Source organism: Onychomys torridus, chromosome 23 (genome assembly GCF_903995425.1).
Source record: "Onychomys torridus chromosome 23, mOncTor1.1, whole genome shotgun sequence".
Classification (NCBI taxonomy): domain Eukaryota; kingdom Metazoa; phylum Chordata; class Mammalia; order Rodentia; family Cricetidae; genus Onychomys; species Onychomys torridus.
Window position 1 is genome coordinate 34,477,946 of NC_050465.1, and position 12,927 is coordinate 34,490,872.

A 12,927-nucleotide genomic window follows, 5' to 3' on the forward strand; every position below is an offset into this window, starting at 1 on the left:
ATGTGCTACACCTGATCTGCTTTGCTCGGGTTACCTACCCAGTCCCACACTTGAGGAAATTACTAGCAAAGAAGACATTTTGAACCCTTGGGTGTTTTTGTGTCTGTAGACATAACTTGCGTAGGCATTTCTTTGATGGTTTAAAAGAAATGAGGTCAAGGGCCAGATCTAGCTGGAGGGTATGTCTTCACCAACTCTATTATTAATTAGCCATGGGCCCTTATTAACTTATAATTTTTTCTAGCCATAAAACTAAGCAATTGACATGTACCACTGGAATATTACAAAGACAATTTACATCTTCAACCTTTAAAGAAAGGGTTTTAAATTCATGTTTTATTGATGAAAGAATTGTTTTTATGTTTGAGCTAGCCATTAATAGTTTTCTCTACAAAGTTTTCACTTAAATACAGGCCATTGTTGTATCTTTTATACAATCTGCAATTGAAACATAGTTTCATGCAGATTGTCCTCTTGAAAAATATTTACAGTGTAGCGCCCTTGCTTACTAGCTGTATTACCCAGCATTGATTGCAAAATTAAAACCAAGAGTTGCTTTAATAACTTACCATTTATAATAATTGTTAGAGAGCCATGACAGCTTTCAATACCAACACAAAAATTCTCTTGTCACTCTATTTCAAATAGACTAAAAGTGAGCATAATGCCCCATATTTGCCTCAGATTTTTCAAATTCAAATTGCTATTTTAAGAGCTCAGTTACAAAAGGTTTCTTTCTCTTTGTGGTATTTGTCAGTCAGAAGCATTGGCTTTGCTTGGGATGGCCACATAAAGAAGAAATCCTTCCTCTGGACATGCCAATCAGTCTTGAAAAGAGAAGAGAGCAGAACCAAATGATGACACAGTGGTGGCATGTTATATCATGTCCTTGCATGTTTCATTAAGGCCAAGTCTGAAATCCAAAATAGAGAAGTAATAAAGTGTCTCTTTGTGAGAGACACAAATATTTGGGGACAATACTACAGTGTATCACAGAGGACACTCTCTTCTTGAGCAGGAGTCACTTGACTAACTTTTGGACTGTTTACAAAAGCCACGGGCAGATGCTAAGGCACAAGTAATAAGACTGTCTTGTCTCTGAGTGAGGGTGTTTGATTTAAATTTTCTATGCATCCACAGAAAACTAAGAAAATCACTTTGAAACTTCATGTCCAGTTGGAGCTCCTGCGGTTTCCAGTGTAGCCCAAGCACAAACAATACCTCAGCTAACTGAAATCTTCACCACATCACACTGAAGGAAATCATCTGTTCTCCCTCAACTCCCTTTCTAGCCAGCAGGGGTCCTCAAATAGAGGGTGTTTTCAGCTAGACTGTTCTAATGTGCTGCTCATATTTAATGAAATTCCATTATTTTTGTGTGCTATTATAATTAAGAAAGGTGCAATTTCATTTCTATGGAAGATATATTTGAGGAGGCCAATGAAAAAGCTTAAAATGGCAGATTTTGAAATGTAATTGCTATATGCTAGAATATTTGTACATAACATGTAGATTCACTCTCCCCCTTCATAGTGATTTTTTTTTTTCTTATTTTTTTAGGTTATTTGTAAGTAGCTGGTACTTTGGGAACTGAGCCCAGCTTTTTAAAAAAATCAATCTTTGCAGCGTTCTCTTACTATTTTAAGATATTTTGAAATCTATTTTCTGAAAAGTAATAAATGATCTCATTCAGGGGTGCTAGCTTAAAATAATTTCCTCTTTGGCTTTTCAATAATGGACCTAAGAATTGATCACTTGACATACAGTTTACCACCAGAGGACAGTTAACACCTAGAAAGTACTACTGGTGTTGTTCTAAGTGCTGACACTTGCTGCTCAGTTAATTCTGCAACAGTCCTATAAATGCTATGTTTCCCTCATTTTATAAATGAGAGATTTAAATACTTAACGGAGATCTAAGTTCAGCACTGGAAAAAGCAGGCATGCTCAGTAGGGTTTTCCAGCAAGGCCACACTAGGCCTGTCCAAGCAGGAAGTAGCAGTGGAAGGCTGTCTAAAGGCTCTGGGCCTTCTACACTTCAACTAGAATTTCAAAGAAACCAATGGGAAGAATGTTAGGCAGGTCTTTTTATCTTTTGTCTCCGGCAATGGTTTTCAACCTTCCTAATGCTTCCTCCAACCATAAAATTATCGTGGCTGCTACTTCATAACTGTAATTTTGCTACTGTTATGAATAGTAATGTGAATATCTGTGTTTTCCAATGGTCTTAGGTGACCCGTGTGAAAGGGTCATCAGACCCCCACCATAGGGGTTGTGAGCCACAGGTTGAGATCTGCCGGTCTAAGGAGAATTACTTTCTGTTCTCCTCTCGGACAAACGACAACAAACAGTAAGCTCCCTGTTTGTGAGATGAAGACAGGAACTCTATAGAGAAGTTATGTTACCATCTTGAGGCATTAGCCGTTCCTGACCAGGAAAGACACTGACCCTCAGGGGTAAACATAGCAACATTCTTCGGGTTAGATCGGAAGCATAGGCCACGTGTTCCAGTTTCTCCCTCGATGGCTGATTACCTCCCCGGGGCTGTGGGGCTGCATCCCACTCGGCAGAGCGGGGGTCCAAGGGTGTCTCTGACAGCCTAACCACACACTAACCTGGGGAATGTTTCTTCTTGCAGATATTTCCTCGGATTATTACATGCATATGACGTGTTTTGATAGGGATGGCTTGGGTAGAAGGTGATATGGTTAACTTTAACATAACAGAAACACTGATTCCAAAGCAGTGTAGTTAAAATACCATTGAAGATAAAAATATGTAAAATGGAAACAATCTAAGTGCTCTGTCATATTTTTAGTCTATTTGTAATAGTTCTGATCTGCTGCAGCTTTTTTGCTAGTTGTTTTATTATGCCTGTAGAGGGCTCAGGTCTTCTAAGTGTTAGAAGTAACATTCGTTCTTTCTCATTTGATCCTTCAGAAAGAAGAAACTCTAGGAAATAATCTACCAATAGGTGCCTTTTCTTTACTTTTATTTTTTTCTTGTCCTATGTTGTGTGTTGCATGGGTGCACGTGTGTGCAGTGTGCTCACCTCTGTGTGAAGGTCAGAGGTTCTGGAACTCATCAGTTCAGCGGGAGTGACAAGCACCGAGTCCTAGGGATCCACCCCCACCCCAGCTCCAGGGCTTGGGTTACAGACACACACACTTCCAGGCCCAGTGTTAAGGTAAGTGGCTAGTCTCTCTTCCCACTTAGTCAGGTCCCCAGCACTTGATTGTTAAATATGCTAGAAAGTGTTTAAACCTTTAACCATTAGAACTCATTTCACTGAGAAATGGGAGAAACTAGGAAAAACTCCCACGGAAACATTGACTGGATTGGTGAGTAGTCTGGATGACTAGGGCTGGAGAGGTGACTCAGAGGTTAAGAGCACTGACTGCTCTTCCAGAGGTCCTGAGTTCAATTCCCAGCAACCACATGGTGGCTCATAACCATCTGTAATGAGAACTGGTGCCCTCTTCTGTATACATAATAAATAAATACATCTTTAAAAAACCAAACAAACCCTGATAACTAGCTGTTTCTAAGAAACTGAACTGACACTAAGGTTTGCAAGCCATCCATAAACCAGTGGGGGAAAAAGTTAGGTGTTATGAGGGGTAATCTTTACTATCTTTCCCCCAAAATGTGATGTTTTCTCCTAAATACATCATAATTTGGATGAACTAATAATATTTTTGACAAGTTCACTGTAGTAGTTTGGGTTTTATTGTTGTGAAGAGACATACCCACAGCAACTCTTATAAAGAAAACATTGAATTGGAGTGGCTTGCTTACAGTTTCAGAGGTTCAGTCCATTATTATCATGACAGGGAGCATGGCAGTGGCCTGCAGACAGATGGGCTGGAGCTGAGAGTGCTACATCTTGACTCAGAGGCAAGAGGAAGTCAACTGACTGTCACACTGAAGGAAGCTTGAGCAAGAGACCTCAAAGCCCGCCCCCACAGTGACACACTTCCTCCAGCAAGGCCACACCTCTTAGTAGTGCCACTCCCTTTGGGGGGGCCATTTGCTTTCAAACCACCACATTCACATGAAGCAGTAAGAAAAGCCACCCAAATAATTTGCAATTCTGTTTTTTTCTACAAGTCACTTTCCTCACATTTTCTTCCATTTAAAGAGCAAATGGAAAAAAAGAGAAAATAAAAACAAAAACCAACTTAAACATGACAAACCTGTGTGTAATACAACATGTGAGTAAGTCAGACTCTTTGGTTACTAACCTAGTTCAACATTTAGAAGAGTCATCGGATTACTACATCTGGTGAATTAATGATGCACCTTACACCCTTCTTGTCTCACACTTGTTTCAGGAAATAGTTTAAAAACATTTTTATTCTGGAGAGAAATGTGTGCGGCAGGCCCAGGGAATATTGCATGACCCACACGTCTGCAAGGGTAAATTAGACAAAGTGATGCTGAGCTGAGCCGGTTTTGAGAAACGGTATTCAGATGCTTCTATTTTAAACCAACGAAACAGCTTTTAAAATAGAAAACCAGTATCTGCAATTTTGCTTTCAAGCCAACTAGCACCAATGAAATTATCGCTGTTCAAAAAATTTGGAAAACTGGTGTGCACGAAAAAACAAAAAAACAAAAAACGATTTTGGGAGAGGAAAGCCACCCTTCTTCTCTGGCTTTTCTCCCTTTTCGTGGTCCCCAGTCGCCAACGTTCTACAACGTCTGAAGTTGCATAGCTGAAAGGATTTTGCTCATTTTTTCCAAAACATTTCACTTCTGGGCAGGGGCCAACCATGGAAAGTTTTAAGCACATTTGTGAGAGGGATGGGGCTCGTCAGGGCTGCCTGGGCAAGACCGATGCCCTCAGCAGGGCGGACACAGCCTCCACCAGCCCCGGGGTGCGAGCAGGAGGCGTGGACCCAGAGACCTGCCGCCGCCCGGCCTCGCTCCAGCCCAGGGCGGCTCGCACTCGAGCGTCCCGGCGGCCCCGGCGGCCTCGGGAGCGCACCTGCCTGGTGAACGGCTAGACTCCGGAGCGGCGGCCCTCGCCCCGCGTGGCCTCAGGCGGCCCGAGGGGAGGGGAGCCCCGCCGGCGGCGGCGGCGGCGGCCACACACGTCAGGCGCCCTTCTCCCCGCCCTCCCGGACCCCGCGGGACTGCGCACGGGCGCCGAGACGAACTTGACAGATGCCCTGGCCAATCCGGAGCGAGGTCGGCAGGCTGAGCCAATGGCAGAGCGCGCGGAGGGCGGGGCGCCGGCGTCCGCCCGCCCCCCCCCAGGCTGGGGAGCGCGGAATGTCTCCAGCCCTCCCCTGCGCGTCCGTCTCAGTGCGGAGCCCGCGGCGGCCAGAGCAGCGGCAGCGGCGGCAACCGGCAGGCTCGGCGGCGGCGGCGGCGACAGCGGCGGAGCGGGGCCACACCCCGCCGTGGACCCTTTCTCTTCTCAGTCCTCTCTGGGAGCCCGTGCCGGGAGGAGCGCGTCCGCCCACGCCCGGAGCATCCTCTACTGACGAGCGGGCGCCGGCGGCATGATGCGGCTGCGAGGCTCGGCGATGCTGCGCGAGCTGCTCCTGCGGCCGCCCGCCGCCGTCGGAGCCGCCCTGCGGCGCGCGCAGCCCCTCGGCACGCTCTGCCGGCGGCCCCGGGGCGGGAGCCGGCCGGCCCCGGGCCTGGTGGCCGCCGCGCGACTCCACCCGTGGTGGGGCGGGGGCGGCCGCGCCAAGGGCCCGGGCGCCGGCGGCCTGTCCAGCTCGCCCTCGGAGATCCTGCAGGAGCTCGGCAAGGGAGGCGCGCCGTCGCCGCCGCCGCAGCAGCAGCCGCAACAGCAGCCACAGCCCGGGGCGTCGCCGCCCGCAGCCTCCCCAGCCCCGGGCCCCAAGGACAGCCCGGGGGAGACGGACGCGTTCGGCAACAGCGAGGGCAAGGAGATGGTGGCCGCGGGCGACAAGTGAGTGGCGTGGGTGAGCCGAGGAGGGGTCCCGGCCCGGGGCGGTGGGCGGTGGGCGTTGGCGGGGCGCTATGGCAGCCCGGGGTTCGCGGAAGAGAAAGAAAACGATGCCAGGCGGCCTGCGACGGCTGCGCCATGTGATCAGGCCCGCCCGGCCCCGCCCGCGCCCCTCCGCCTGCTCCCACTTCCCCTTCGGCGCCCGCCCGCCCGCGCGGGTCGCCCCGGGACGGCCGGCGAGCGCCCTGCGGGGCTGGCCTGCTTGCAGCCCCTGCCTGCCCCGGCCGGCGGCCGCAACCCCGGCCCGCCTCCCTCCTGGGCTCCGCGAGGGTGATGCCACACGAGCATCCCATCGCCAGCGCGTGACATGGAGGAGTCGGGCGTAGAGGGGGCCTCTACCCTCCCGACTCACCTTTTTTTATTTTCCAGGCCCTCTTTCCCCCCGGCCTGCCTCCTCTAAGCCTCTGCCGCCATCCCACTGGATGCCAGATGTGGCCGAGGGCTCTTAATCCTTCTGAGGTGGATCTTTCTGGCGTGCGTAGAGCCATCTGGGCCACCGGAAATAATGCTTCAGAAATGAGATTAGGCGGAATAGGGACATGTGGCCTAGAGGATGAGGCACGCAGCACGGACCACCTGTTCCTACGGGGACCAGCCGTAGCTTGTCGGATGTCTTCTGGGAGGTTGACAGCCCCCCCCCCCCTTTTTTTTAAAAGAGAGCAAAAATGAAGTGTGACGTAAGCATGCAAAAATCTAAGTAGTTTGGGGCACTTCATTGTGATAGGATGCTCCCACACTTCATTGTGTATGTAGTGTGGGAATTTAGCCTAAACAAGATTGAGTTTTCTTAAATATGACACTGTCCTGAATGCTTTTCTATACTATAAATAGATTTAGTTTTCCCAACCAGGTAAACGTTGACCTTTAGGCTTTTCCTGTATCCTATTTTTCTGACTTTATACTGACATGGCGTGTCCTGTTTTTGCATTTTATCCTCTTTCCAGCTCTGCACAGTGGCTTAAGTCAAATTGAAAGTGTGAATTTTATAACCTCAAGCTCAGGCCTGTTTCATGTTTCCTGTAATTGATGTGGGGACCTTCCTAAAACATTCCTGGTTATTTTCCCAGAGTGAAAAGTGTTATTTCAAACCAAAACAAACAAACAAAAAAAGCATTTAACGATGAACAAAATTTGTGGTATTGTGTGATAATGGTTTTGTGCCACAAACTAGCTTGATGACCATTATTGAAATGTGTTGGATTAGATAACTCAAATCCCTTTTAGTGTTTTGTTTTTTAAACCTAGACCATGGTTAAATTACACCTCTAATGTTTTAGAAAGTAGAATGTGTATTATGCATGTTTAATCACATACAGGGCTCACCTTACCATCTGGCTTACCAGGCTTGTGGCACAAAACACGTGTTTACATTTAAGAGAATTGCAAAGTGCATTTACTACCATTTAGAAGTTAATATTCACAGGCTGCAGAATAGGAGATGCTTTCTATTAAAAGTATGTCTGGTTCTGTGACACCCCACCTCCACCCCCCATAATGGCTCCAGTGTCCTTTTTTTAAAAGTCAGATAGGAAAATGAACTTTCGTGTTTGGTTTCTCCAAAAGTTTCTGGTTTCATTGCCCTATTAATAATATTAATAAATCATCTTAAAAGCTGTAACTTAGGAATGCTATTTTGGCTTATGTTCCATTCTGTCCCCCCTCATCTTGCCCAGCAGAAGAAGCCAGTTTAGGGAGGGAATTCCCCAAGGTTTGCTCAGATTCCTGGAGAGTGTGAAGTGCCAATAAGATAACCTTGTTGACTTTAGTTAAGGGACTAGACTAGCGGGGTGTGTGTGTGTGTGTGTGTGTGTGTGTGTGTGTGTGTATTTGCACCAAAATTTAGATAACTAAAAAGGTTCAGAATCAATTAAAAAAGGATGATAGTCCTGAGAGAACCTTTTGTCAAGGTTCAAACCACACTGTCATGAATTTATGTAAAGGGAAGATAGACAGTATCATAATTTGGTTGAAGTTTCTGTGTGATCTGCTTTCCAAAAGTAAAGTTTTCCTCTTGAGTGCTTCATTTTCCACGTGAGAAGCATTTCTCTCACTCTAGGAGGTCAGCTCCTAGTTGACCTTTCTAGATGCTTTTTATCCCTTCTAAGTGCCCCTCCCCAGCACAGGCCTTCCCCAGTCAGCAGCGGTCCATCTGCCTTGCCAGCACTTATGTCCGCCAGGGGTTATAGTGCTACTAAGAAATAGCCATGTGAAAATAAGAGTTGCTATTTTATACAAGGCTTAGAACAATTACACAGCTTTATTCACTAAATAAGCATTTCTTCTTTTACTTTAAAAACCTGTTGTAGGTGTTGATATTTGAATTTCAGACTCCTGTGACAGTCTTTATTTTTAGTTCCCAGAAAAAGTTTGTCTTGAAAGAAACATGTCTTACACGAGACGATGTACAGTTCACATTTTTAAACTTTGTTGGGCAATAAGGTCAGAGCAAACTTAATGCTTAACCACGGCACTCTCATTAGTTCATATTGCTTGTCTTTCCTCGGCTCGGACCTTCTATTTTATTAACCTTATCTTAAATTGTAGGTATTGGAAGATAACCAAATTGTCTACTTAATTTTTTCCCAAAAGCTAGTAAAACTCTTTGAACCATGTCACCTGTAGGCGGAAGTTTGTCCACAGACCTTCAGTCTGAGGTTGTACCATGACAGGTTCATTTGATAGCTTGTAGATAAGCATGATGATCTTTGCTCAGGCCGTCTCTGCAGTGGTCTTGCTTTTGTTCCCCATTCCTTCCATCATTAGAAACCAGACGGCTTGGCTTGCTTCTGTTCATTTTAAAAGAGTTGTTAGGTCTGCTTTCCTGGCCCCTTCCTTCCTTCCTTCTTCCTTCCTCACTGAGGTCTTTACTCCTTTCCCTCTTTACCTTCTCAACAGGATTCCATTTAGCTTTGATACTGATCTTTGTACAGGTAATACCCTAGGTATCGTGTCTCCCCCACCCCCCCAGCTGAGGACCGAACCCAGGGCCTTGAGCTTAGCAAGCGCTCTGCCATTGAGCTAAATCCCTAACTCAATACCGTAGTTCTTAAGCCAGGCTCTGCCTTTGCATTTATATTTGACATGACTTGAAATTTAAAATTTGTATTGCTAATTTCATCATTTCCCCCAATTGTCTGTTTTGTACATTGAAATTGAATTTAATATCTTAATGAAGGGTATCACTTTCAGAAAACAACATGGACTGGAATGAACATTATCAATTACAAATGTGTTGTGGCATTAAGAACTTTGGTTAACTTGCATGCTGGCTTAACAGATACTTTAAAAAGAAATCAGGCCGGGTGGTGGTGGCGGCGGCGGCGCACACCTTTAATCCCAGCACTGGGGAGGCAGAGGCAGGTGGATCTCCGTGAGTTCAAGGCCAGCCTGGTCTACAAATCGAGTTCCAGGAAAGGCACAAAGCTACACAGAGAAACCCTGTCTCAAAAAACCAAAAAAAAAAAAAAATCAGATTTATGTCTTCTCTGCTAATTAATATTCTTAATTTCAGCAAAGCCCAGAAAGGTCTTTATTTTAGTGAATGATCCTTAGGGAAGTCTGGGGTGTGTGTGTGTGTGTTTATGTGTTTATGTATATTACCTTTGGTTTGGACATTTTATTAGGAAAAGGGATTAGGTAAATGAAATACTAGTATGTACTTTTCACAAACCTAATTTTTATAGGGTGCATTATTGAAAACATTCTGTTAAAGTAGGCATGAGACCGTTTTCCATCATTTTGACAGGTGTTAAGTATGATGATCCCAAAGTGGTAGGAGGGAGAATCTCCTGCAATGCTGGTGTGAAAGTGTAAATTTGTTCACTATTTTGGAGAGCAGTTTAGTAGTTGCTAAAAAACTATATGCCCCTTATGCAATAAATACGTTTGCATGTCTCCAGGAAGTCTGGAATTTAAAAAATATGCTTTTAATTACATAAGAATATTTAAATTTAAAAATAAAGTGCACACAAAAGTGATTTCACCTAGCTTCAAAAGGTGTGGCATATTTTCATAGTTTCTACTTTTAGTAAATAGAATGTGAGAAGCACAAAAATTATTGTATTGTCTTTTGTGGAAATTGAATTTCAAAGTAAGATTTAATAATATGTACCTCAGACAGTACTGAAAATGAAATTTAGTGTTTGGCAGATGTAGATAATATATTTTGGTATTGGATAATAAAAACAGTTTCATCTACTTTTAATTTCTAAGGGTTGACATTTACGATTCAGGGCTGGAGATGTGACTCAGTGGTTAAGAGGAGTACTTACTGCTCTTCCAGAGGATCAGAGTTCAGAGCCCAGCATCTTATGTCTAGCCCTGTAATTCCAGGAGACCCAACACCACGCCTGGCTTCTGCAGGCACCTGCACGTGCCGGAGCATATACACTCACAAGGACAAACTCAAAATAGTAGTCTTTTGAAAATACTTACCATTCTCTTAGAGTTAAAGTCTAAAGAATATCTAGTTTTTTCTTTTGTGCTTCTTAGTTATCACTTGTTTGTGATTTCCCTAGGAGTAAATAAGCCAGGCTTTCTCCTGTACGTTTGTTTGTTACAACGCAGAGGATTAAGCCTAGATGTTGCACATACATGCACGTTATGCTGCTAAACTACCTTTAAACCCTGTAGTTTTATTGGGAAGAGAAGAAAGTGCCAGTAACTGTCATACCTTTGAAGCCTAATATTTACATTAAACTTGTTTATGATCTGTAAGTAACTGCAAAATAATCTAAACAACTTTACATAAAGTTCACTGAACACAGACATTTGAATCCTGAATTTTAGCTTCTTGCTTGCAGCGTGTTTTATTGAGAAGTCTGCCACCAACAAAATTAGGGAGCTACCAAGTAGAATTTCGCCTTTAAAAAAATATTATTTTTCAATGCATTTTGCCTGCATGCATGTATGTACACATGCCTCTCAAGTCAGAAGAGGGCTTTGGATCCCTTGGAACTGGGGTAATGGATTGCTGTAAGACACTCTGTGGATGCTGGGAATTGAACCTGTGTCCTGCAAGAGCAACAAGTTCTCTTTACCATGAGCATCTCTCTAGCCTCAATTTCATCCTTTTTTTTTTTTTTAATGAGGCAATGATACCTAGCCAAAAAGGAGGAAGGGTATTGTTTTCCTCTGAGAAGTAAATGTTACCTTCAAGAGCAAGTTTATGAAGATACTTGGGTTTCTTCAGTTTTTAAGACATTTGAAATCAATAATTTAAAAAAAAACTTACTATAGTCTTGTAATATTTGAGATGAAAAAACATTCTTTAAATATCAAATCCTATATAAATCAAGGGCATATTATATAGTTATGTGGACATTTTCACCTAAGTTACCTACTGTAAGAGAAACACTTAAAGCTGAGAGAACAAATACATTTTTAAAATTTGTGATTATTGGTGTCTGTCAGTGTTGTACATGGTTGCACATAGAGACATTTACTCCCAATTTTACCCTATTCCATTTTAAAATTGACTTGGTTATGAAATACTGCACAAATAATGTCTGAACTCCACGTTTTCTAATGACAGTTGGAGTGAAATGGTCTCCTTTGGGAGGTGCCCATTCTCTGGTATGTGGCATTCAGCATTCTTTACTGATTTCTAAAGAAAAGTTTATATGACAGTATTACTTTGAAAGCATAGAGCTTGTTTTGGTATAATGAATACCAATTTGATAATTTCGGGGATTGGGAATATATTTTCATCTACTCATTTCTGGTACAGTTTTAAAGATTTTAAACTTCTCTTGATAGTTTGACAAACTGGATTTTTTTTTTTTTTTTTTTTTTTTGGATAGGAGTTAACTAAAGCAGTACAGACTTTTTGGAGAATATTTTTTAACTTAGGAACTCATAAATTATTCATTATTTTAGTAATCTAGGCTAACAAACTGAAATCTAGAAAAATTTATCCCCAATATTGTTAGTACAGTATCTTACATATTGGAGCAAGATTTATAGAAAGGGATGGTCCTCCTGTAGTTTGTTTGCTCCTGTGCTGAAATATAGCTAGCTGTAATGGGTTCCCATACTTAGCATCAATGTGTTAGTTAAAGTTAAGTACATTAACCATTTCTTAAAGCTGTAAGGAAATGGAGTACTAAGATCATTAGAATACAACATTTTCTGTGAACTGTATGATATTAAGTTTTAAAGAAAACTTAGGAAGAGTAATAGATGGACAGAGCAAAAATGGCAGTATTAGCTGCTCTTACGGACATGGTTTTCCTGCCTCTCAACAGTTGCTTCTGAGCAGGATTTCCCTTGTGTGTGAAAACATCTTAAAAAAGGGAAGACCCCTTTCAGTTTTGATAACCTGCTGCTAGCCTGATACCTCATTTCTGGTTGTATAAGAATAATAAGTAGGTATTGCACCAAGAAAATTACGACATTAAGTATCACCCATAGTTTTTACGTTAAGAATGTACTTGTAAAATAAGGATATGTAAATACTAAGTGAGTAAAATTATGATTTTATTAGCTTATGACATGATTTTAAGCAATTCATTAACAATTGGAATTAGAAAATGACTTCAAAGATCATTTAATTCTACTTCATTTTGTGTTTTTCACAAAATATTCCAGAAGAGTGTATTACCTAACCAAGTTCATAGTACGCCACCAACTGCTGTTGACAGTTCTGGGAGACAGTTTATTGAATTAATTGGTCTTTTTTAGATTTAGGTTTGGGAGAGACCTTAAAAATTCATCTCTCCATCTGCTGTCCGCCTCCTTCTGTTATGTTCTGTAAAGATTGTTTGTGCCGGGTGGTGATGGCCCACACCTGTAATCCCAGCACTTGGGAGGCAGAGCCAAGCGGATCTCTGTGAGTTCGAGGCCAGCCTGATCTACAGAGCGAGATCCAGGAAAGGTGTAAAGCTACACAGAGAAACCCTGTCTTGAACAACCAAATAAAAATACTAGAAAAAAAAAGATTG

The 12,927-nt window shown here is 43.3% G+C and overlaps 1 protein-coding gene across 2 annotated transcripts in view; it reads left to right on the forward strand.

Annotated features, from left to right (window-relative positions):
* The first annotated feature begins 5,295 nt into the window (after positions 1 to 5,295).
* Positions 5,296 to 12,927, forward strand: part of Gls (glutaminase) — a 71,263-nt gene continuing 63,631 nt past the window's right edge. The window contains exon 1 of one of the 2 annotated variants that reach the window (XM_036172955.1): positions 5,296 to 5,929. In XM_036172955.1, the coding sequence (XP_036028848.1) occupies positions 5,511 to 5,929 (419 nt within the window). In that variant the 5' untranslated portion in view covers positions 5,296 to 5,510. The remainder of the gene's footprint in view (positions 5,930 to 12,927) is intronic. The other variant, XM_036172954.1, reaches the window with a different exon arrangement.